Source organism: Corvus hawaiiensis, chromosome 30 (assembly GCF_020740725.1).
Source record: "Corvus hawaiiensis isolate bCorHaw1 chromosome 30, bCorHaw1.pri.cur, whole genome shotgun sequence".
NCBI classification, from domain to species: domain Eukaryota; kingdom Metazoa; phylum Chordata; class Aves; order Passeriformes; family Corvidae; genus Corvus; species Corvus hawaiiensis.
Window position 1 is genome coordinate 17,018,928 of NC_063242.1, and position 23,677 is coordinate 17,042,604.

Genomic DNA, 23,677 nt, shown 5'->3' on the forward strand with positions numbered 1-23,677 from the left:
CGAGACTATTTTCTTCTTTTAATTTGAGAATAAAATCTACCTGGGGCAGGTCAAAGAGAAAGAGAGAAAGGTTACACTTCCAAAGATATTTAATGTCTTCCCAGGGAGTTAGAATACAGTTTATCTAGGAGAAACATGCAGAAGCTGATGTTCTACTTCAAATATCAAGCACTTGACCTTTTAAAGCATAGAATGACTTCTCTTTGTGACATACTGCTTCTTTGCTTTTCCATAGGTACAAAAATAACGTGCCCATTGATGTACAGGCTCACCCTGGCAAGTATATCATTCAAAGTCGATATGGGCTGCACTCCCTGGAGATTACCGAGTAAGGAAATATTTAATAATTTAACAAAAAGCTTGATCTGAAATGTTGCTGTAAAGTGAGACCTGCAAAATGTGAACATACCTCTTTGGGATCAAGAGATATCAAGTCAGGTGATATCAGCTGTGGTGAATGCTGTCTACTAAATGTTGAAGCAGTTCTAGTCTACCTCAGTAGAGGACATGAAATTTACCTGAGCTATTTATCTGGATTATTTATCTGGATATTCTATTTATGGCTGAGTCAGAAACGTGGGACATTTATGACTACTTTTTCCATCTGTCTGGTGATGAGTACAGTTAAACATGTAAAAACATGTGAGTTAACTGTTTTTCAAGTATAACAAAACTTACAATTCTTACTGACATGAGGAACAGAACTGAGATGTCCTCACTTACACACAAGAAATATCTTTAACAGTACTCATCTTCCAAATGGGAAATTTTTGCACTCACTTTGCATTACAAACATTGCAAACATGAGACCTAATCAACAACAACCTGGATTTGACAACTGATATACTGCCAGGTGCCATTTGAAAGTATTGTTTGAAATCTACCATTTCTACAAGTTCCATGTTAGGCATCACTTCATAGAAGACAGTAAATTAGACATTAATACTATCAGAGAGTTTTTCCTACTTATACTGCATTCCCAATTTCAAATCTGTGATTTATTTTAAACACTGAGGTTTAACACTGAGAAAAACTTAATGGTTACAATCCATCCAGTGTTCAGTGTCCAGTATGTCTGTCTCACAGGCTTTTACTTTATAGATTTTACCCAGATTTCTGAGGGTTTCCTTAATCTAAAACATTGGAGAGGCTATGCCAAGGAGTAAATGGGTGCTCTGCCTAATCATTTCTATAATTTCAGGTGTGAATTTGATGACACTGCCCAGTATCATGCCTCTGCTATGAATGTTAAAGGAGAAGTTTCTGTTTACGCTTCCCTCGTGGTAAAGAGTAGGTTGCAAAATATTTCCTTCAAGGCTTTTTTTTGTTAAGATGCACATTACCAGTTTTGCTTTTGTGGCTCTCAGAGCCTTTACCTCTTGGTGATAGTGACCAATTTTGTCTTTTTCTGTGTAGGGTACAAAGGAGAAATTGATGCAAGTCTTTTGCATTCTAGAAATCTTTCCCTCTCTCCATGTAAGTTACAATATGTTTCTTTGACACTTCCATTTATAGCTGTGACATCATGACACATGACTAAGCAGAATATTTAGTAACATTATTTTAAAAAGAAGCAGGTCTGATTTACAAGGGTGTGGAGCTCTACAATTTCAGATGGTGTTAGCCTCACTAGCAGGGGAAAATGGCATTGCCTTCTAGGTCTGTTGGCTTATATAAGAAACATCCTGTTAATATTGTACTTCATTATGAAATAGAATCTGTCAGAGAGAGAGACACTTCCTCTTTTGCAGTATGTAAAACATGGCATGGGGAAGCATGAGCCTACATAGAGTAGGTGACTTAATTGTTGTCTGCTGCTTATCTGATTTCATAAGCTGTGAAAATGCACAGAAAATGCATAGAAAAGATTAAATACTCAGAACCCAGTGAGACTATTTGGGATATATCAAGGTAAAAACTGTAGTGCATTTTACCTGAGAACCTCACATTTTAACAATTTTGCATCCATGCTTCCATGGTGATAAGAAAATCCACCCATGTATGCCAAGGGGGTGAAGGTGCCCTAGGAACCCCATGAAAGGTTTGACAGATGAGACTTCTAGACTTAGGATCCCAGATATTCTACAAAGGCATACTAGCTGGCATTTATATACCAAAGCTCTGAAATTATAGATACAAGATTATGTACAGCATTGCATAATGCAAGGCCATATATTTCCAATAAAATTTGGGATCTATCACTCGGTTATGAGAAAGAAAGATCACGATTTGCATATATTCATTGATTACAGGGAGAGTTATCAGTGTAGGCTAGTTGCATAAAAGGAAAGTGTGGTTTTATCAGCTGAGCTGCTTTCAAAACAAACATGGAAGCCCCTCTGCCATGTATGTGAGGTACAAATGAAAGGCACTTAGGTATTCTGTCTGGAAAACTGCATAACTTGGGACACACAGCATTAGGAGAGATAAATTCAGGAACAAGTATAGACACAGGCTACCTGAATGCCTGGGGGATTGGAGACCTAATTTTATATTGATAGTAGTCCCCACAAAGGCTTACTAGCCTACAAAAACAAAGGCTGAATGGACACATGACTGCTCTGAGATAGAGCGAGAAGTTTAAATGAGAAAAGAGAAGAACCATATAAGCTAAAGATCAACTTGACCTGAATAAATAATTAATCACAAATAGAAATCTTTTTAAGTGTATAAATCAAACCTTATGATAAAACACCAGATTTGAAATTTTGAAAATTCTGAAATTAAATTCTGCAGAAGCCTCTCCCTGCTAAAATGAAATCAAGGTAAGAACTAGAATTGTATGAATAAAGAAATAGTTGATTCTCTGTGATAGAAAGGGCTTGTATTATCCAACACTGCAATTATCTCTGAAGATGATGACTTAATATACATATTGTTCCTCTTTATACCTTGAACTTTACGTGGGACCATATTCATAATCACTGAATACTTTTTCTTCCTACTCTTGTCACAGAAGGAAAGAAAACCAGATTTTTTTTCTTTTATACAGTTGCCGTTACCCCTCGTGGCTATGCTTCCAGGTTTGAAATCAGCTTTGTCGACAAGTTTGATGTAGCCTTTGGGAGAGAAGGCGAGACAATGAGTCTGGGCTGCACAGTTGTAATCAATCCTGATATCAAGCGCTTCAAACCAGATATTGAGTGGTACAGAAATGGTGAGAATGTTTGACAAGAAGAAATACAAACTTCATTCATGTAAATCTTTACTTATTTCAGCTCATGTCAATGTTATGATTTGGTCATCATTTTCTCAGGTTTTCCAATGGTAATATTTACTCTTTTTCAGCTAGAATTGTTTCAAAATTTAGAATTTTGATGTGAAAACACGGAAAACTGACAAAGCATTGTGAAGATGTCTTCTAGGGATTTTTTGTTTCTTAAAAATAATTTAAATTAGAAGCATTTTTATCAGATCCAGCATCTCTGTGGCCCATTTATAGAGCTCGTATAGCTTTTACTATTTTATTTATACGCCAAGATATTTTTTAAGTAGTTGCACAGTGTTGTGTAACAGCTGATAAAAAAGTATTGCTTTCTGAAGTAGCGCTTTGAAATCAAAGGCAAAGTTGTCAAAGGAGCAGAATTAGACATTATTTATGACTGTTTTCAAAGAGGGAATGTTGTCTAATAAGAGTGGTCTCTTTCGTATTTCCAAGCTATTCCAATACATTCTCCACATTGCAGAATCTATTCCTGGGAAGATCCAGCTGGTTCTCATGGTGAAACTCTCTAATTCCTAGGTGTTCTTATCACACCATCCAAATGGGTCCAGATGCAGTGGAGTGGGGAGCGAGCTTCTTTAACACTGACTCATGCAAACAAGGAAGACGAAGGTCTCTACACCCTCCGTGTGGCGATGGGAGAGTACTATGAGGAGTACAGCAGTTATGTCTTTGTTCGAGGTAGGATACTGTCTTGTGCACAAGACTCACTACAGAGCTGAGGAAAACATGTTGGCAAAATCAGTCTCAGATATTTGAGGTTCTTTCCCCACTCCCAACAATAAAAATAGAATAATAATTTCCTATTAATGGATTCTAACAATATAGATTCCAGTCAATATCTCTGGAAAAAAATCAATGCATGTGTCAGGCGTTGGTGTCACATGCCCGAAGACTTCTAAACTCCATTGACATCCTGAGGAGGAAATTTAAGGTATTATGTTCAGTACTCTGAACATAAGTCATAAGGAGGAAAAATCCACATAATAACTTAAAAATGTATGTTTATAACCATCCCACTGCTAGCTAAACTGCACTATTTTTATCAAGATCTTGTGTGCCATTTGAGGGATTCTCTCTAATGTACATTGCGGGAAACACTACAGTGGAAGGGAAACATAAAGATCTGCACCTGGAGAAGCATAATCTCATGCAGCAGTATGTGCTGGTGTCTGTCTGGAGAGCTGCTTTTCAGGAAGGATCCTGGTGGACACCAAGGTGAACATATGCCCTTGTCACAAAGAAAGATAGTGGCATCTTGGGTTGCATTAGGAAAAGCATTGCCAGCAGGCTGAGGAGGTGACCCTTCCCACCTACTCAACACTGGTGGGGCTCATCTAGAATGCTAGATCCAATTCTGGGATCCCCCATACAAAAGAAACATGGGCTCACTGGAGTGAGGCCACTGAAGGGATGTGAAGGTGATTTAGAGCTTGGAGCATCTCTCAATATGAGGAAAGGCTGAGAGAGCTGGGACTGTTCAACCTGGAAAAGAGATCATGGGAGGAGTTTATCCATGTGTACTTGATGGAGGGGAGTAAAATAACATTGGAACAGGTTACCCAGACAGGCTGTGGAGTCTCAGTCCTTGGAGTTACCCAAACCCTGATTTGACATGGCCCTGGGCAACCAGCTCTGGCTGACTCTGCTTTGAGCCAGGGGCTAAACTAGGCAATATCTGTAGCTGTCTGCCAATCTCAACCATTGTGTGATTCTCTGAAATAATGAAGCAAAGAGTAGAATTAAAATGTTATTTTTGTGAATGTTGTTTGCTTGTACCATCAAAACCTTCATTGACTATCCATTGAGAATTATTTCTTTAAAAGGAGCCATGGCTATCACATTGTGTGCTGATTCTATATCTGTCCCAGCTGCTAAAAGCAGCTGAAGTGTGTAATGCTAATTCAAAAGGCTCTGGAAATTCTTGGCTCTGAGGCCATGCCCAGAATGGCTCCTTGTTGCCAAGTTCAGCAGAGCTGTGTGAGATAACAACCTGCTCAGAAAATACAACTGAAGCAGATGTTTTCATCACCTGAAGAAAGAACCTATTGAAATGAGCTTCTTGACAAGAAATAGGACTCGTCTTTCTTTATTTGCTTTACATTGTGCTGCCATATAAATAAATGATCACCCTCAATCCTGTTACATCTTCTGGCAACACAGGTGTGAGCTGACTGAGCCCACCACCCCTTTCAGCAGAGTATCTTCCTAGCCAATGGGTGTGTTTACCAAATTCTAATTACATTAATTATATTCGACATTCCTATTTAAATGGTCCCCACAATCTTGGTTGGCTACTGTATTCCTCATTGCTCCTCCCAAACTGTAGCCAGATTTGTGTTAAATGGCAGCTCTGGTGTTTTAGCTGGAGCAGGTGTCTTTTTGTGTCACACACAGAAATCACGGTGTATCAATGGAAGAGAGGCTCATAATGTTACATGTTCAGATGGGCTTCGAGAGCATATGCGACTCCTCTGCCATGGTTACAGGTCATCATTTGTCAGCAGGCTAGCAGGGATGAAATCCTAGCCTCCTACAGGCTGATCAGCAGTGCTGGTTCTCCCAGCTGTTTCCCAGAGTGTCTTGGAGAGAAACTGTGTTACCTCATGTTCTGTCAAGTGGTAAATATGGACGATTAAAACCTTTCAGAAAGAGATCACTGAAGACATACTGTTGTTATTACTACTAATGTTCTTAGTATTTTGTGATGTTAACTGGATGGTTTACTCTCTATGTTACCATTTCTTAAAATGCATCGAGTTACCTGTAATTAGAACCTGGACTCGGCGACTTTGGCACAGCTTCAAAAGCTCCGTGGGATGCTACGCTGCCAATAAGAGAAGACTCTGTAAAGTGTGGCTGGGATATATATTTTTGGAAGACTACTGTTTTACGTAATGAAGCATATTAAATGCTCTAATAAGGCATTTTTTTCCTGAAAGTCAAAATCATGAAAAATAGAGATTACTGTGTAGTGTAAAACAAAAACCTATAATGCCCTGAAACATTAAACCTTTTTAAGAACTCTGGGGGTTTGTATAGAATATCTGAATAATATTTATTAGCAAAATATTTTTATTCAGGTATATACATCTTAGGTCTTCTTTTGAAGTAGCTCAGAATGGTACAAATCAATGTTATTCTGCAGAGAAGCAACATCTCTTATTTGAAAGTCTTTCACAGATTCTTCCTGCAAAGGTTCTTTTTCTCTACATGAAAATTAAACTGTCTCACAAATCAGATTGTGTGTAAACAGTAAAATTCCCCAGTGCCCAGCACTATGCTCTATTTTTTAAAGCTTTAGATAATACACGTCCAGAAGCTGATGCTGGAGTCAAGGCCCTTTAACATCAGCAGTCCCAGATTTGTGGTAAACACTTCAAAGGAAAAATACACTCATCCTTATGAAGATTATATTCCACAGTGATAATGTATGTGTAATATAATTAAACTTCAAAACATTTTGATACCTTTGCAGTTCCCAGCCAAACAAACTCAAACAATGAAGGACTGTGAGTGGAGATAAGATATTTAATTCAGTATTGTTATATCCAGTGGGTGAATATTTTTGATTCAACCATTGCCTGGCTGCCAAGTTTTCAGTTCAATGGTGTTTCTCACAGCTCCCTAACCAGAATGCAGGGTACTAATTCCATTTAAAATGTCTAGGTGAATTACATTTACAGTATGCTGTAAAATATTAAACATTTGTAAATGTTACAAAGAAAAGGCAAAAGTGTAGAAAAACACTGGCAATATAAAAGCAAACACTTTTTTGAAGCCAATAGGAGCACAATTTGGTCCTTAAAGATTAGTAATTGTGAAAGAACTGTGGTTCACTTTTGCAAACATATTTCTCCATCCTCACAGATGCTGATGCTGAAATCCCTGGAGCCCCTGGTGCACCACTGGATGTGCAGTGCTTAGATGCCAACAAAGATTATGTCATTGTCTCCTGGAAGCAACCCGCTGTCGACGGAGGAAATCCCATCCTTGGATATTTCATTGACAGGTCAGTGAGTGTGCTGGACTGGAGAATTCATATTGCTGCTCATTCTAACTCAAAAAATAAAAACACACTGAAAAACATGAGATAAAATAGTCATTTGTTATTTTCATTCTTCTTGCTGGCCAGAAGAAAATTGACTTTTTTTTTGTCTTGGATTGGCTGGGCCTAATCTAACTTTCATGGAAATAATCACATCTTCATTCATTTAATTGAATAGAAAGGGTTCTGCAAAATCTGCACAGCTCAGCCTTTCCTGCTTCCTCTGAGACTTGAGAGGCCTCAGGATTTTGTGGTGGTTGGTAGTTCTGCATCAGACAGCTGTGGCTCCTTCAGTACCAGGGCTCTCTTGCCTCTCTCCTAATAGTTACTATGTACCAGGAAGGAAAATATTATTTTAAAATGACTTGGGTTTCTTTCCCATATGCTGTTATTATTCCAGCTGTTAGGTTCAAAAGCTTCATGGAAATAATTTGTAAAATATGAAACCTCCACGTGTTACACACAGTGGCGGGATCCTAGAAGCCTGTGATTTAAGAAATTAAGTCAGTATTTTGAGAGTTACAATTATCTTCAGTGCTGGTAATATTTGTCTGAATTTCAGTAATAGAGTAATATGAGGTTCCTCTGGGCTTATTCAAAAGCATGTAAAAAACACCCAAACATTTATGTATGTGTGTGTGTGTATATATATATATATGAAGTATGCCATTATATTATGCCTTTGGATATACATAAAGTATATATCTGTAAAAAGAAGGTATTGCTTTGTGAAATAATCTAACACTCAAATATAACTTTACTGTTTTGCTAACTTTTGAGTGTCAGTCGCTGCTGTAATTATGCTCTGCTAGGTCTAAGCTATGGCTCTTTAACATTCATCGATCCTAAACAAAAGACAGGACTGGACTCTGAACAACAATATCTCGTTTTAAAATGAGGCTATTGAGGGATGTTAGCACTGAGAGTAACTGCAAGAGAAATGGCATTCCATTTTTTCTCTTGCGTTCACCTCCTTTATTCTGCATTTGCTCCCAAATTCAAAGCGGTGTTACTGCTCTCCAATGTTGGATGCCACCGAAGGGATTTAGGGACCCACATATTCAGCTAGGGTAGCCCCTAGCTGCCTTGTGGAGTGAGGGGATGGCTTGAGCCAGCAGGACTGGTCTGTGCTAATGGTAGATGGAAAGCTTGTGTGTCCCTCACCCCAAGCAGGCACAAGAACCACAAAACCACCCTGAGTGGGATGGTAAAAATTCTCAAGAGGGATTCTTGCATGTACCAAGAAATCTGGGTAGGACCTGTAACATTCTCTTTGGCAGATATCTCACCCACAATAAAAAGTCTTTTCTAAGCTGCAAGGTCACGTTCCTGTTGACCATGTTGCTGGACACAGGAAAGCCATCACCACAGGCTTCTCCTGGCTCCCTGAGTGGAAGTGGCTGCTTGTCATATCTTCCTTCTGACAGAAAGCAGCTTCCTGATATGTGTGAGGCTTCACACTTGTGGGACCAGCATCACCACACTGGGCCTTGTCATTGCAGGGACTGCAGCCAGCACACCACAGGCTCCCTTGGCAGCCCCAGTGGTCTGGTCTCTGAAGCAGGGTCTGACTAAGTGCCCTACTTTAACCCCATTCACAGCCATCTCTGTGCTGGGCTGGTCCCAGAACTCACAGTGGGGGTCTCTGCACCCCATGAAGCCTAGTGTCTTGTGGGGTGTACAGGGCAGCATTGTGCAGGAAAGATGAAGTAGTGCCCTTCCGGCAACTGCAAGAGAGGCATAGTTCCTGTCCCTTCAAGTATGCTAAAGCTGACACTCCCTAAGCATACTTTGAAGGGTTTAAACAGTGGAGTGAGTCTGCTCGTGTCCCTTTTTCAGTTCAGGATAGAAGGGGTGCAGCTGTGGGGGATTTAGTGCATGCCCAGCTGGTACTTCAGCCTGACGCTTTGGTGCAGCTGCTTTGATGTCACCAGTTTATAATTCTGCTGAGGAAACTGGTACGGACCAGCCAGTGAACACTAACAGATGGTGAAGCTGCAAAGGCGTGTGGGTGCCCTGAGTTCATGTTTTTCCCTTCCCAGCACTGCTCTTGCTGTTTTTATTTTTCAGGTGTGAGGTTGGCACCTCCCACTGGACCCAGTGCAATGAGAATCCCGTGAAGTTTGCTCGTTTCCCTGTCACTGGTCTGATTGAAGGCCGTTCCTACATTTTCCGAGTCCGAGCGGTGAACAAAGCAGGTGTCAGCCTGCCGTCCCGGGTGTCAGAGCCTGTGGCTGCTCTGGATCCTGCAGACAGAGCCAGGCTTAGAAGTAAGATGTGCTTTTTACAGGTTGCATTGAGAGGTTTAAGAAATCACAACTCATAAAAAAAAAAAAAAAAAGTATGACTATCAACTCACAAGCCTTCAAAATCCCACTAGAGGGAGCAATGCAAAGCCAAAATAGTCTTTGGAGACAGCTTTGCGGGAAGAAATCATCCCAGCGCTCTTTGCACTAAGGGTTCTATCTGCTGAAATGGCTTTGGCTGACTGCAGTGCTATGCTTCAAACTTGCAGGAAGTGGGGAAAAAGGCACAGGAGAGTTTAGTTGCCTAGAGAGACTTGCTTTTGTTCAGCCAACAAAATAGCTGAACAGAGCCTGTGAATAGTCTCTCTCTGAGCCACAGACAAGGGTGGCTGACTCTGTGCTCATGTGACAATCCAAATCTTGCAATAACATCAGAACAACACCAGGACAGCCCAACAGATCCCAGGCTCTCTGCTTTAAGGTTAGCATTTTACAAGTCAAGGATATTTCTCCTGTGGCCTCACAATGTCTCAGCCATTTTGCTTCCAAACCCACCTCTCTACCCATATGGCATAATTATATTCCTAAAATAAATTTGTACTTCTATTCAAAATCTATTTCTACATGTTTCTGAAGTTTTACTATTTAAAATGGTCCAATATGAAGGGGTATCGTACACAAAATTACGGTGCTCCCATGGTCCCAGCTTGTATGAGCTACTGTGTGTAATGCTGCAGCCAGATGAGCTAGATTCCCATTCAAGATAAAACAAAAGGCGAGAGGAAGGAGATTTGGCATTGCCAAGAAACACTGCACTCAGTCAGACATGTGAAACCCTAACTCTGGGAGGAGGGGCAGCTCTTCTTCTCAATGGGCAGCATGGAAGCTGTCACAGGAGGTGAAGTCTGGGTTTGGTGGCCTACTCCTATTATATCTTCTCCTCTCATCCCTCATAATCTTTTCTCCCCACCTGCTCCCTCTCTTCTTTCATCTCCAAAACAGTTCAGCCAATGTAAGGTGAATAATGTGGAGGCGGAGAACAGCACTTGCAAAAATTATCTCTGAAAGTCCACTGACCTGGTTGAAAGCTGAACGCATAACTGCAATAGTGTGATAAAATATTGGTTGCTCAGAGAGCCACCCAAATTTATCAAGTGGACATGTTGAGTCAGGCTGAGCCTGTTTGTGACTGTGACCCATGACTTAAAAGCTGGTAATGTGAGGGAAAGTGGTTAAAAAGAGACAAGATGCAGCCTGTAGGAATTTGGCTGTTCCTTTAATAAGTGAGCTGTTAAACCAAAGCAGTAGAGGATGGAAAATAAAGTTGAAACTAATTCTCTGAAAATGATGAGCTGAGTGAACCAAATACCTCTGCTTGTCACCTAGGAGACTTCAGTGACATTTCAGGAAGGAATAGATGTTTCAGTAGATTAAGTTTTCTAGCTATGTTAAATGCTGAGCTTCTCTCAATATTCAAGCTGGTAAGCCTAAAACTAGCTTGGGTAACTAGCTTGCTTACATGAGCAACAGTCACAGCATTAACCAGAAATGGAGCTCACTGGGATCTTGCAAACATTAGTTTTGAACCACGAAAGAGTCAGTTTTCTTTGTTTGAAAATTTCCTGGTCTCCTACTTCTCTGTTATCTCTGACATTTGTTTCAGGTCACCCTTCTGCTCCTTGGACTGGACAGATTATTGTGACTGAGGAAGAACCTGCAGGTAAACACAGCCCTTTTGCCTACAAAAGTCTGATGTGAAGCTGGCTGAGTAATTAGGAAAACTCTGAGTGAGTTCAGTGGACTTTGGCACTCACCCAAAGTTTGTTGTTCTGAGAGTCACTTGACCTTGAATAATTCAACAACTTGGTTGTTGAGGTGAGGTTTCATTATTCAGGACCTAACAAAATAACACTTAGAATTAAAAGAATATTTAGAAGACTTTTAACTCTACATTAAAAAAAAAATCTGAGGTATATTGATACTCTTATTTTTTAATTATGATGCTAATTCTGATACAAAAACAAAAGAATTAAATATTTTTCCTATTCTTCTTCCCTGTCCTTCAGAGGGTGTTGTTCCTGGTCCCCCCACAGACCTCCAAGTTATTGAGGCCACCAAGAACTATGTTGTGCTTAGCTGGAAACCTCCTGGACAGCGAGGCCATGAGGGTATCATGTACTTTGTGGAAAAGGTAAAATTGGACAGAATCAGAATCATGCTGTGGCAATATTTGACGTTTCTTTAGTCATCTCTTCTGGACCTCTGGTTAACTTTCATTTCTGTCTGAGACTTTCAAATTAGGGCAAGGATTAGAAGTTTGTCAAGATAACGGTCAAACTGTAGATTAAGCTAAACTAGGAATAAAAAAAAGATGGGAAATAGGAAAGTAGATGAAGAATGTGTCACACCCAGTAAAATTCTTCTTGAATTGTGTCAGTGACCTACCTAGAGTAGACAGAACAAAACTCCCTCTATAATGTGAAAGCACAGAGCAAAGTCACATGCTTATATATATATCTCTTATGTATATATATGATACATGTTTATTTTTTATATATGCATCTCATATATGTATAATTTGTATAAATGAAGCTTGTCTGGCAGGACAGATTGTTAACATTTTGGATGGCTGCATTTTACAGGAGTTTCTTGGCATCAGCACTTTCTATTCCAGCTGCCTTTTCATGTTTATCCTCTACATTAGCTTTCCTTTTGCTCCACCAACTCAACAAAGATCACAAAATTTCTTTCCTGACTTCCTAGAACAGAATCAGTTTTAATTTCACTGTTCTGCTTTTCTGAGGTGTTTTTGCATGGCTGCTAGCCTAGAAAATTCTTCACACCATCACCCTTTCTACTTGCATCTCTTGGCTCAAACTTTTTTATCAATGTTTTTTTCTATCAGTCTAGAGGTGTCATCAAGGGAGACATAAATATCTTCCCATTATGTTTTCCATCTCTCATACAAAATCTGGTCCAAATAAATGAGTTTCACTTAGCAACAGCCATAGAGAGGATGAATATATGAATTTTGAGTTCCCATATAAAAAAGCTTTTTAATAACCAATTGCATGCTGAGTACTCAGCACTAATGTCACACAGTCTGATAACATCCTCCTGAGAATTTGAATCCCTCAGAATCCAGAACCATCACTTGAAATTATACTTAATGTAAATCAAAGCAAAAAATTAATCACAAATATTAGTGGTGTAAGCGATCATGGTAAGTAAAATTTCTAGCCACAGAAGTAAAAACAATTCACAAATTAATTTCATATGTGAATTCTTTTCTGGAAAATGAAGGTTAAATCCTGATTAATTCTGAAAGCCACCCCAAAACCACTAAGAATGCCACAAGAGCATCTAGAAGCAAAGTGGTAATGTTAGGGTTTTGCTCTCAACATAATGCTGAATATCTGCAGAACTTATTTTGAAAATGGTCCAGACTGGGTGCAGTTAATAACATCGCTTCCTTGCAGTGGAGCGGGTTTAGCTTTGGTATATTGAAACCAGTAAACTTTTCTATATGTTTTCTGGAGTAAGTGGACCTCTGGCAGATTCATAAGCTTTGAAAGATGCTCATTCTGTGGAAAGGCCCAAAGAAGGGATGTGTCTCCCTATTCTCCACAGCAGACATGAATTCAGTGGTCCAGGGAGAAGGCCTTGTCATGTTAGACACTCAGCATTCAGATACTTGTGTTCTAAACATTGTTTCTGGGTTTGACTGCAGTGCGTTTCTGGCACAGAGGACTGGCAAAGGGTGAACACTGAGATCCCTGTGAAATCCCCTCGCTTTGCAGTTTTTGATTTGTCTGAAGGCAAATCCTACTGCTTCCGAGTTCGCTGCTGCAATTCAGCTGGAATTGGTGAACCCTCAGAAGCAACCGAAGCCACTGTAGTGGATGACAAACTCGGTAGGCGTGTGGTGACGTGTATTAAATTGCCGCCATGGTAACTTTTCAGTTTATGATCTAATTGTTTTTTCTGCAAGCAGGTAGCTGCCCAGAAAATAATTCAAGTATGATAAGTAGTCAGTGATTTATTCTCTTCAGCTAAAATAATTTTTGTTTGGGTTGTTCAACCGTTCGTGTACAGTCAAATGACAGATGCAAACCAAAGAAATTAAGCTGCAAATAACAATGCCAAGAACTGCAAAGACTGCAAATAGCAAAAGAAAATGAAAACTCAAGGAAGTACAAAAATGTTTTGTTTTACTTAGAATCTTTATTGAAAATAAGCCCAGACATCAGCAGAGTCTAACCTTCCTTGTTTGCCAAATTAAACAAAAGTGAAGAATTTAATACTTATGTGAAAGCAGAGACTATTTTCACTGGAAGAGAAGCTAAGATGTTCAATACAGTAAGTCATCAGTAGCTACCCCTACATTACCAATTTGTTTCCAAACAGCAATGAAGATTTCAATCCAATTCCCAAATGATCTCTGTTCACTTCATATCGACTTCTCAGAGCACTTGGATGCACATGAAATACATTTTTTAAGAAGAGTAAAACATCTCTTCTCAAAAAACACTGTAGATACACTTTGCTACTTAACAGGAGCTTTGGTTTCTGGCTTATCCTGCAGGCTGCACAAGATCTTCAATGTGCACCTAGCACACTTTCCCTTTTAGAAAGCTCCAAATCACATCTCTGGTGCAGATACTCAGCACAAGGGGATAACTAAACATAATTTTAAGGAAATGCACTGAATCATAGGCACTAGAGAAGTGAGGAACATGACCACCAAAGTCTTGAGCCTACTGATCCTGTCCAGTCCTGACAGATTATTTAATTTAAATAAGAGAAGTTTTTTGAAGGTTAAATCTGTACTAGTCATGCTAGAATAATCAAGAATAGAATTTCATGCTTAATTTATTTGTACATTTTAACTGGCAGGCCACTAATTTATTTATGCTTCTCTCCCACAGATATTCCCAAAGCTCCTGGCCGTATTCTGCCAACTAGGAATACAGATACTTCAGTTGTTGTCACTTGGACAGAGCCCCCAGATGCCAAGGAGCTGGTTGGGTACTACATTGAGTCAAGTGTGGAAGGATCTGGTCGTTGGGAACCATGCAACAACAATCCAGTGAAAGGCACAAGGTAATTAATTTTAAAGCATGGAAATTATGGTCACCAATTTCTGATTTACTGGATATATGTGCTTTCCAGCCATTAGTAGTAGTGGAGCTGATCTCTCTGTGGTAGCCAGCAGGCTGGAATCCCTCTTGTATGCAAAGCTCATAAGAAGTTATAAAAACATATTTCAAACAGGAAGTCTTGTCCAAAGAGATATTATAATCAACCTTATATTAGAAACAAATTAGTCAAGGGGGAAGAACATTGCTAGTGAAGCAAAAGGAAGCAGCTTGCTATTTCTAGCTATTGTACAGCCTATCAGTTTGATGAAAAGCAGGACATTGAGGAATGACTGAAGTTACAAATGTGGAAAACTAAACTGCATAATGTTTGGAAGCAAAGTGCTTTGTTTTGGAAGACTGCTCTAAACATTTCTGGACTGTGTATCTAGACTGTCAGAAGGACATGTGGACTATATCCCATTAAAAATATTACTTTCTGACTGCTCTTGTAATCATCAAGAAATTAATGAACACTCTTAAATACTAGGTACAAACTCACATTTCTTACGGATACGAAGTTTGGTCTCCAGTCAGAAAAATAATCAAGACTTAAAACTTCCTGAGATAAATCAGATTTGGTTTTGTTTGAATAAGTATGTAATCTTCAGAGTCTGAAGGAGTAAGTGCAGAACTTTTTCTCAAGAGGATTGGTATCAATACAGAAGTAGTCCCCACTTGTTATGACTGATTCTGCTTATTTGTACTTGCTATCCATGAGAACCTTTATTACAAGAAATTAGTGTCTGCTAAATACTCCTGGATCAGCTTTGCTGTTTAGAAGGGTATTGTAAATGCCTAGTATATTGGAAGTACTTCAAGCCTCACTTGGTTGAACACAGGCACAACAATTTCCTTTATGTATTCTTTTCTGCATTTATATTGCATTTATATTTATGTGTGCCAGTATTACATCCTTTCATATGTATTTCTGTGAGTTATATTGTAGTTATATCGAGTGTTGGTGAAGTTTCATGCTTTCTGCTTATTTTAAAATATGAAATGTGAACCTTTGTTCACTGTAGAAATAAAAATACTGTTCTGAGTTACTATACACTGTGATACAAGTACACTGCATAGGTCTCTATCCCTGCATTTTTAGTCAGTGTGGTTTAATGTATGATGCAGTCAGGCAAGGCTGTCAACTCTTGGTTTTTCTGGTTGAGTAAATCTTAAAGCATTAGCTGTAGTTCATAGTTTGCCTTATGCAGTATATTTTGGTCTTTTGAAATTCTGCACATATCCTGGTGAAAGCAAATGATTTGGAAAAGTCTGGAAAAATGGGTAGGGAAAATTCTGTTTTGGAAATTTTGATTCAGGTTTTTTTTTTTTTCCCAAAATAAAACTTTGATTTTGTTTTCCACATTATAGTGGCTTCATATGCCATTGCATTACATCAGTACAATTATAACTACCTTATGAAGTAGAAAAAAATCAAAGTAACATGGAATAAAATACACCTAAAATACCCACTGAAAAAATAAATGTGGTTTTAAACAAAACAATTGAATTTCCAAACCACAATCTATTCCTAAATAAATGATTCCTGTCTTCGGAAATTTTGTGTTTTCAGGGTGGACACCAGAGAAAATTTATGAGGGTTTTTCTTATGTGACAATTAGACTATCAAGTAAACTTCTTCAAATAAAAGAATTTGTCTGACTTGGATTACTGTCATGTATAGAAGCAAGAAAGTGAAGTACAAAAATCATTTAGCTCCTGTAAAATGCCCTGTAATTTTTTTGAATGCTGCAGTTTTTCATTTATGATTGGAAGGGATTTATGGGAACCTGTGTTACATGTGTCTTTTACTTGTGTCACGGAAATATTCCACAAGAAGCAAATATAGACCTTACCTGTGCAGATTTTCATATTTTTCTATTAGGAAGTATGGCTTGTATATACTGGCAGAAGTAAGGTAGATGCTGTGGTAACACAGAAACTTGTGTAGCCTCAAGAAGGAAAGAGTCTTGAAATAGTATGACTTAAAAGAGATGAGTTTAGACACTGTCTTTGTTGTGTGAATGAGGTGCCCAGATACATTGTGTGTTCTCTGATCTTCATATAAGTGACTGGGGTCATGGTTTGTCCTTGGTTTTCAGAAACCAGAATAAATATTATTGAAGAAATGCTTTCTTTTCCCCCTTAAATTTTTTATTTTCTTTATAATACTTTCTAAGTATTTCTTGACTGGTTTGTTTTAGATTCATTTGCCATGGGCTCAGCAATGGTGAGAAGTACATTTTCAGAGTCAGAGCTGTTAATGCAGCAGGGCTCAGTGAATTTTCACAGGAATCAGAGCCTATAGAGGTGAAAGCAGCCATTGGTAAGCTATTTTCCATTGCCCTTTTCAATTGTAATTAATGAAGCAAATAAGTTCTCAGGAATTATTTGTAACTAATTAATTGCTTTGTTTCACAATGTTGTCCACAAATAATAATTTATCTAAAGATCCTATAGTCTCACCGCCATGGTTTCACAATCACTGCACTCTTGTAGACTGTCCAGCTTCACCATCCAGTTTTCTTCAGGTGTTTCTTGTGAGCCACTGTATGAGAGCACTGCCAAGTTCACTTAATAGGTATCCTAGAAAATGGAAATGTCATTCTGATTCTGTAATCTGCTATATCACATCTAATGCACACCATCCCATACACAGTCAGTTCCTAAGAAATTTGTTTCCATGACTAAACCTAATAGTGCAACGTGTCTTTTGTAAACCTTCTATAACCCTGTGTGTTCTTTCTTTGCTGATGGATTGTTTCTGTTGGCCACTGCCTGAACTAATCCATAAAGATTAATGAGATCATTGCACCAGAATAAATTGTATGTCTGCAACACCCTCACTCTCATTTGTATTGAAGCTGCATACCTCTCAGCCTTAGAGCAGAGACATGTGGCCTAGGGCAATTTTGTGAGATCATCTTGATAGGATTGGAAATGTGACCTGGAAGATCTAATACTAAAGTAAATGTAGAAAAGTTAGAATACTATTAACTTCACATCTTTGTTTCTGCTCTGAATACTAGACATTATTTAAAAAAGCATTATTTGTGAGCAGGCTGAGAGGTATTCTATGCATTTCAAGTTTTCTTGAATTCAAGCTTAACATTTTGTGTGTAAACCCAGTGACTTGTTATACTCTAGCTGTATTGTTCACTGCATGCATTTCTTAATTCTTTTGCCTGAATGAAGAAAAAAGAATGTATTCTAAATCCAAATGTCTTTGCTGTTTTCTGGCAATTACAGGGGGAGGATTGCTTCATGGTGTGTGTCCTGAACTGAGTGGTAAAGCTGCTGGACTAACAGACCGCACTACCAGCTGGGAAGGCATGCATGGCGCCTCCCAGCCTATCTTTGACACAGATGCTTTGCTAAAATGCAATGCTAAATTTAATAGAGAGACACTGCCCAGTAGCTGTGGCAAACTTGGGAGTACAGGAGACAGTAACATGAGAGAAATGGTTAAAGACGTTGTCAGGTCTGCACCACAAAAAGTTGCTGCTAAGCAGGCAAGTAAGTCTCGACCCAGGGATCTTTTGACAGTGGAAAAAGTTACAAAGAAGAAATATACAGGTGAGAATTAATGAGATAAATAGATTTTGCTGCTTTGGTAGGTCCACTTCAGGCTGCTGTAACTTCTGTTCAACTGTGCCACAAGTTAACGTGCTCTACAGTGATGCATCTTCTATCAAACCCATTAATTATGTGCTCAACTCTCCATTAAGATCATTATGCATGTAATGGTATTGGAGACCACTTTACAAACTTAGTGGTTACTGAAAGTCAAACATATAAATATGGTTAGTAATTTAATGGCTTGTTTGACTACATATTAATGTATCCAAGCTAATATATTATTTCTAAATCACTTCAGTAATTTGTTAGGAGTCTGGTTACCTAGTTCTCTGGGTTATCTACCCAGAGCATGGTCAGCAAAATCTGGAATGGTCCTCTCCACTTGGCCTGTAGAGGATCACTGTCCCACCACTTGACATAGACCCAGTCTCCAGTCCTATGGGTCTGGATAACACAATGTAATTCTGGAGCTTCTGCAAAGTGGAACCTAAAGCCATTAGATATCTCTGCAAATCAAGTTTTCCCCTCATGTGAATTTCACCTGGAACATGTGGAATTTGATATGGCCTGCCACACAGTATTTCATAGGGACTGATGTTATCCCTCCACCTCAGTTGTATGAGGATCCTCAGTAAAGCTATAGGCAAGGCCTGAACCCACGTCATGGATGTCTCTTGGCAAATTTTGCTAATTTGTGCCTTAAGGGTCCCATTCATGAGTTCCACCTTACCACTTGCTTGGGGTCTGTAAGGTGTGTGCGGATCCCAAGCAATTCCCAAATTCCGGCTAACTTCTTGAATCACATTTGCAACAAAATGTGGTCCCCTATCCGAGGACATACCTAAAGGAATCCCAAACCTTGGTATTATATGATTAAGCAAAACTTTCACCACCTCCTTGGCTGTGTTAGTGCCAATGTAAGCTTCAGGCCATCCACTGAAGGTGTCAACCAATACCAGTATGCACCTGTATCCTTCTTTGTGTGGTAACTCAGCAAAGTCTATTTGCCAGTAATCTCCAGGAGGATCCCCTGCCTTTGTTACTCCTAACACAACTCTTTCCCTCGTATCAGGATTGTGTTTGCAGCAGATTTCACACTTACTCACTACTGATTGTACAATATCTGTCATTCCCTTTCCTATTACTACCTTTTTCAGATGTTTCAGAAGATTTTCAACCCTGAAATGTGTGTTTTCACGTTCTCTTCGAGCTAGCTCTCGAAGAATTAGAGGTGGGACTACAACCTGATTTGCAGGTGTAACAGCCCATCCATTTTCTGTGATCTCAGACTTAAGAAACTTAATTTTTTGTGGTCTGCCTGATCATATTTTGGGGTGAACCCTGAAAAATCATTCTTTTTTTGTGGAATTACTGCAAGAATACCTTTCTCTGCAGCCCTTCTTGCTGATTCATCAGCAAAGCGATTTCCCAATTCTGGAGTGGTTTTCCCTTTCTGGTGACCTCTACTGCATGACAGCTACTCTGTGAGTTTTCCAATGCTCTCTAAGAGGGCAAGGATTTGTTCAGCATGTTTGATCTGGTTACCTTGAGCATTCAACATTCCTCTCTCCTTCCAGATGGCTCCATGGGCGTGGACAACACTAAATGCATATTTAGAGTCAGTCCATATATTTACCTTCTTTCCTTCGCTCAGGTCTAGGGCCCTTGTCCGTGCAATCAGTTCAGCTTTCTGCGATGACACCTCTGCTGGCAGGGCCTTCACCTTGATCACCTTGTCCTGGCTGGTTACTGCAAAACCTGTCATTCGTTTACCATTTCTCATGACGCTGCTCCTGTCTGTAAACAGCTCCCAATCTGGATTTTCTAGGGGCATGTCCTTCAGGTCCTGTCTGCTGGAATAGACCTCCTCAATTGTCTGCAAACAGTCATGCTCAGGCACATCGTCAGTTAAGGCAGAGGACAGAAACACAGCAGGGTTAACAACAGAAGTTGTTTTCAGGGTAACATCATCCTGTTCCAACAGCAGTGACTGATACCTAAGCATCTGATTGCTGGACAGCCAGTGTCCTCCTTTCTGTTCCAGTACTGCTGCTACTGCATGTGGAACATACACTACAATGTGTTGTCCAAGGGTGAGTTTCTGGGCCTCTTGAATCAGGATGACCATATCTGCGATGGCTTTCAAACACCCAGGCTCGCTTGGCTAACATTGTCTAGCTGTTTGGAAAAGTAGGCCACAGCCCTCCGCTGGCTTCCGAGGCGCTGTGCTAGTACGCCCAGTGCCACATTCAGTCTCTCATGTGTAAAAAGTTCAAAAGGTTTAGTCAAGTCTGGTAAGCTCAGTGCTGGAGCTGACATTAGAGGGTGTTTCAGCTGTTTAAATGCAGCCCTTGTGCTTTCAGTCCAAATTATAATGCCATTTTCAGCTGCTTTTATTGCTCCATATAAGGGTTTCACCAACAACCCATAATTTGCTATCCACAACCGACACCAACCTACCATTCCCAGAAAAGCCTGCATCTGTCTCATGGTGTGGGGCTCTGCAAGTCAGCAAATGGCTTCTTTCCATTCCTTGCTGAGCTGTCGGTGTCCACGGAAGATCTCAAGCCCCAAGTAAACTACTGCTTCCTTGGCAGTCTGTGCCTTGTCTTTGGAAACTCTGTACCCACTCTGTCCCAAAAAGTTTAACAAGCTTACAGTGAATTGGATGCAGTCATCTCTGGTCTTAGCTGCAATCAAGAGATCTCTTACAGTTTGTTTAGGGACTCTTCTGAGTCTGGGGGATTTCATTTGGTGTTTCCCCCTTTTGATAGCTTGTCAGCTTGTGAGAGCTGCAAAGGAACTCGTGTGAGAGTCCCAGGGAATTTAGTTTTCCTTCCGTTGGTTTGTTGCTAGCTTGTGTCCAGCCTTCCCCCTTCAGCATCCAGCCAGGTGGTGCAGCAGCTCAGAGACTTGGAATGTGTTTCCAGCCACAGTTTAAATCCTGGGCTTGTGGGTTCAAATCCTACCTTCTCTATTTGTCTCTCTTTGCTTTATAGAGTATTTTAGATCTTGTTGTTTTGTTTTTGTGAATTTTCGGTTTATAAGCATAAAACCATGGGTGGTAATATTTCTTGTATGGGGAGTGAAATACCACAGAACTCACCTTTAAACTTAGTCTTAGATAACTGAGGAAAATTAGCTGGAAAGATAAAACCCTTACAAAAGCAGAATTAATTAGGCTTTCCACACTGATTTGGCCAGCTTATAGGTTAGATAACTGGCAAAAGTGGCCACAATTTGGAAGCTTAGATGAAGAATTAATATTGAGTTTAATATCGTATCACCGAAGAGATCACTGTTTCTTAGAACTAGAGTATGCAAAGCTCTTCTTGGCTGCATCTAAGTTACAAATATCTAAAAGAGAGCATATACTGTTTATAAGGAAAAAAGAGAAAAATGTTAGGAAGTCTATGGGGGACCCGACAAAATGGGAAGATGTGGAGATGGATTTAATAGCTCCCGCCGTGAGATTGGGCCCTCCTCCCCCTCCTCCTTCTCCCCCCCCACTCCCCTCTCCTTCTCAGCCGATGTGGGTCCCCGGTGTGGCGGGGGAGGAGAGGCAGCTTTAGATGGGTTCCAGCCTGTGAAAAAGGAGAAGGGGGAGGAGGACTGGCCGCCCCTGCCGCCTCCCGCGGACCCAGGAGACTTCCCGGCCGTGACTCAGGCTCTGGCTGGGCCTCATCTAAAAGAGCATGAAAACTTGCAGTGGCAGCTCTGGAAGGCTTTCGTGTCTTCAGTGGCTTCTGCCCAGAAGCTGCCTGGCTCTCCCTCTCCCCCCTCCACTCTGGTCTCACCAGGGATAATGGATAAGGCATTGGCTTCCTAAACCAGGATTTGTGGGTTTGAGTCCCATCTGGGGTGCCAAAGAATTGATGCCTTAAGTGGCCTCCTAGAAACAGAGACTAGACAGGAGTAAGGGAATAAAGGTAGGTATTTATTTGAAAGGCCTTCAAAGGTACCCCCTGGGGAGCCAGAGGCCACTGCCCAGATGGACCCCAAGATGGACGACAGGTCACGAGTTCTTCACACTTTTATAGGTTTGGTTCATTTGCATAGCAGGGTTAATTTTCCAATTAAACCTTCAGTTTTCCCCTCAGCTTACCTCCCCTTAGCGGCTCTTTGGTTTATACTTTTGGGCTTAGGACAGCCTAAGTGTCCTTGAAGAGCCGACCCAGAGAAGCTTTGTTATGTCTACCTAGCACGAGAGCAGAAATTAACAGGCTACAAGAAACTTTCAGAGTTGCACACTAAGCAGTACAGAATTTGAAAAATATAAAAATTAAAACCTAAGGCATCATTTCGTGGGAAGGAAACAAAATCTGATAATGATGGTAAGCATGAAAATCTGTGTTCTGTTAGGATATAGGAAGATTCTTTGTGGATTTTAGCTTAAGCTGCATCTTATCCTCTGACACACTGTGCTAATGAATGTTGTGTTCTCTCTCTGACTAGTAGTGATACATAAGGAGAAAAACCTATCATGGTATAGGCACATGCACAAAATCAAGTTTTAAGTTTTCAGAGCCTAAACACCCATTGTGCCCAAGATTCATGGGGCTTGAATTTCATTTAAGTCCTGGTACCTGGCCAGGGAACTAAACTCCTCCCTAGGCTTCTGAAGTGAGACAGAAAATGCTGAACAGAAAACAAAGTAGAGGTACCTGGGTCTAGTTGACACCAATATAAAACATTACACACAAAAGGGAACATCTATGACGTGGGATTTCCATGCAAAGTATGACTTCCAGGGCACAAGTAGGGCTTTTCACTGGGATGTTCCATATTGGGCGTGGGCAAGCATTTCCCTACTAGATACTGAAGAAATATAAGAAAGTGCATAGGGATGAAGTTAATGATTTCCGTATTGTTAAAAAGAAAAAAAAAAAAAAAATTGAAGAAGGAGGATTATGCCACATATTTTTTAATGTAAGTTCCAGTAACAGACATGTTCCATTTCTGGTCAGTCTGCAGTGCCTATGATCACTCTGCCTTCCATTAAGGTAAGATCATATGATGGGTGCAATGATAAAATTTGCACAGTGCTTAAATTTAAAAGAAAAAAAGAAACAAATAAAGGCAATTCTTGGGAGGAAAGAATGTGAGACTATTTTTTTAAAAAAAGGGAACTACAATGAATATTGTATGTGTAAGAAGGGGTTTGGTTTCTGCAAAAGAAAACAAATCATTGCATCTCCAATTTTTTTGCTTTTCCTGCAATGTTAGTTTTAGCTCCTCATTTTTCACAGAGTAAAGTGAGTCCTGATCACTTGCATCAGAGCTGCAATTGCAACACATTCTTTTGCTATGTTTCAGCTTGCTTTTCAAAAACAAGGGATCCTGAAAACTAATTCGTATGCAGTTTGGGCTTCTGCATTTGGTTTGTGGAAGCTTTTATCCTGCATTTCTTATTCCAGCTCCAGAAACGTCCCTTGAGCACATA

At 39.9% G+C, this 23,677-nt stretch overlaps 1 protein-coding gene across 5 annotated transcripts in view; it reads left to right on the forward strand.

Moving 5' to 3' along the window:
- The window catches only part of MYOM1 (myomesin 1), an 80,847-nt gene that overhangs the window by 22,581 nt on the left and 34,589 nt on the right, over positions 1–23,677 (forward strand). For 2 of the 5 annotated variants that reach the window (XM_048289486.1, XM_048289483.1), the window contains exons 6-18: positions 236–328; positions 1,202–1,290; positions 1,417–1,476; positions 2,993–3,157; positions 3,743–3,904; positions 7,094–7,235; positions 9,342–9,541; positions 11,181–11,237; positions 11,584–11,708; positions 13,248–13,431; positions 14,446–14,620; positions 16,860–16,981; positions 17,905–17,922. In XM_048289486.1, the coding sequence (XP_048145443.1) occupies positions 236–328; positions 1,202–1,290; positions 1,417–1,476; positions 2,993–3,157; positions 3,743–3,904; positions 7,094–7,235; positions 9,342–9,541; positions 11,181–11,237; positions 11,584–11,708; positions 13,248–13,431; positions 14,446–14,620; positions 16,860–16,981; positions 17,905–17,922 (1,592 nt within the window). Of the gene's footprint in view, positions 1–235; positions 329–1,201; positions 1,291–1,416; positions 1,477–2,992; positions 3,158–3,742; positions 3,905–7,093; positions 7,236–9,341; positions 9,542–11,180; positions 11,238–11,583; positions 11,709–13,247; positions 13,432–14,445; positions 14,621–16,859; positions 16,982–17,904; positions 18,232–23,677 lie in introns of all 5 variants that reach the window. The other 3 variants (XM_048289484.1, XM_048289487.1, XM_048289482.1) reach the window with 2 other exon arrangements.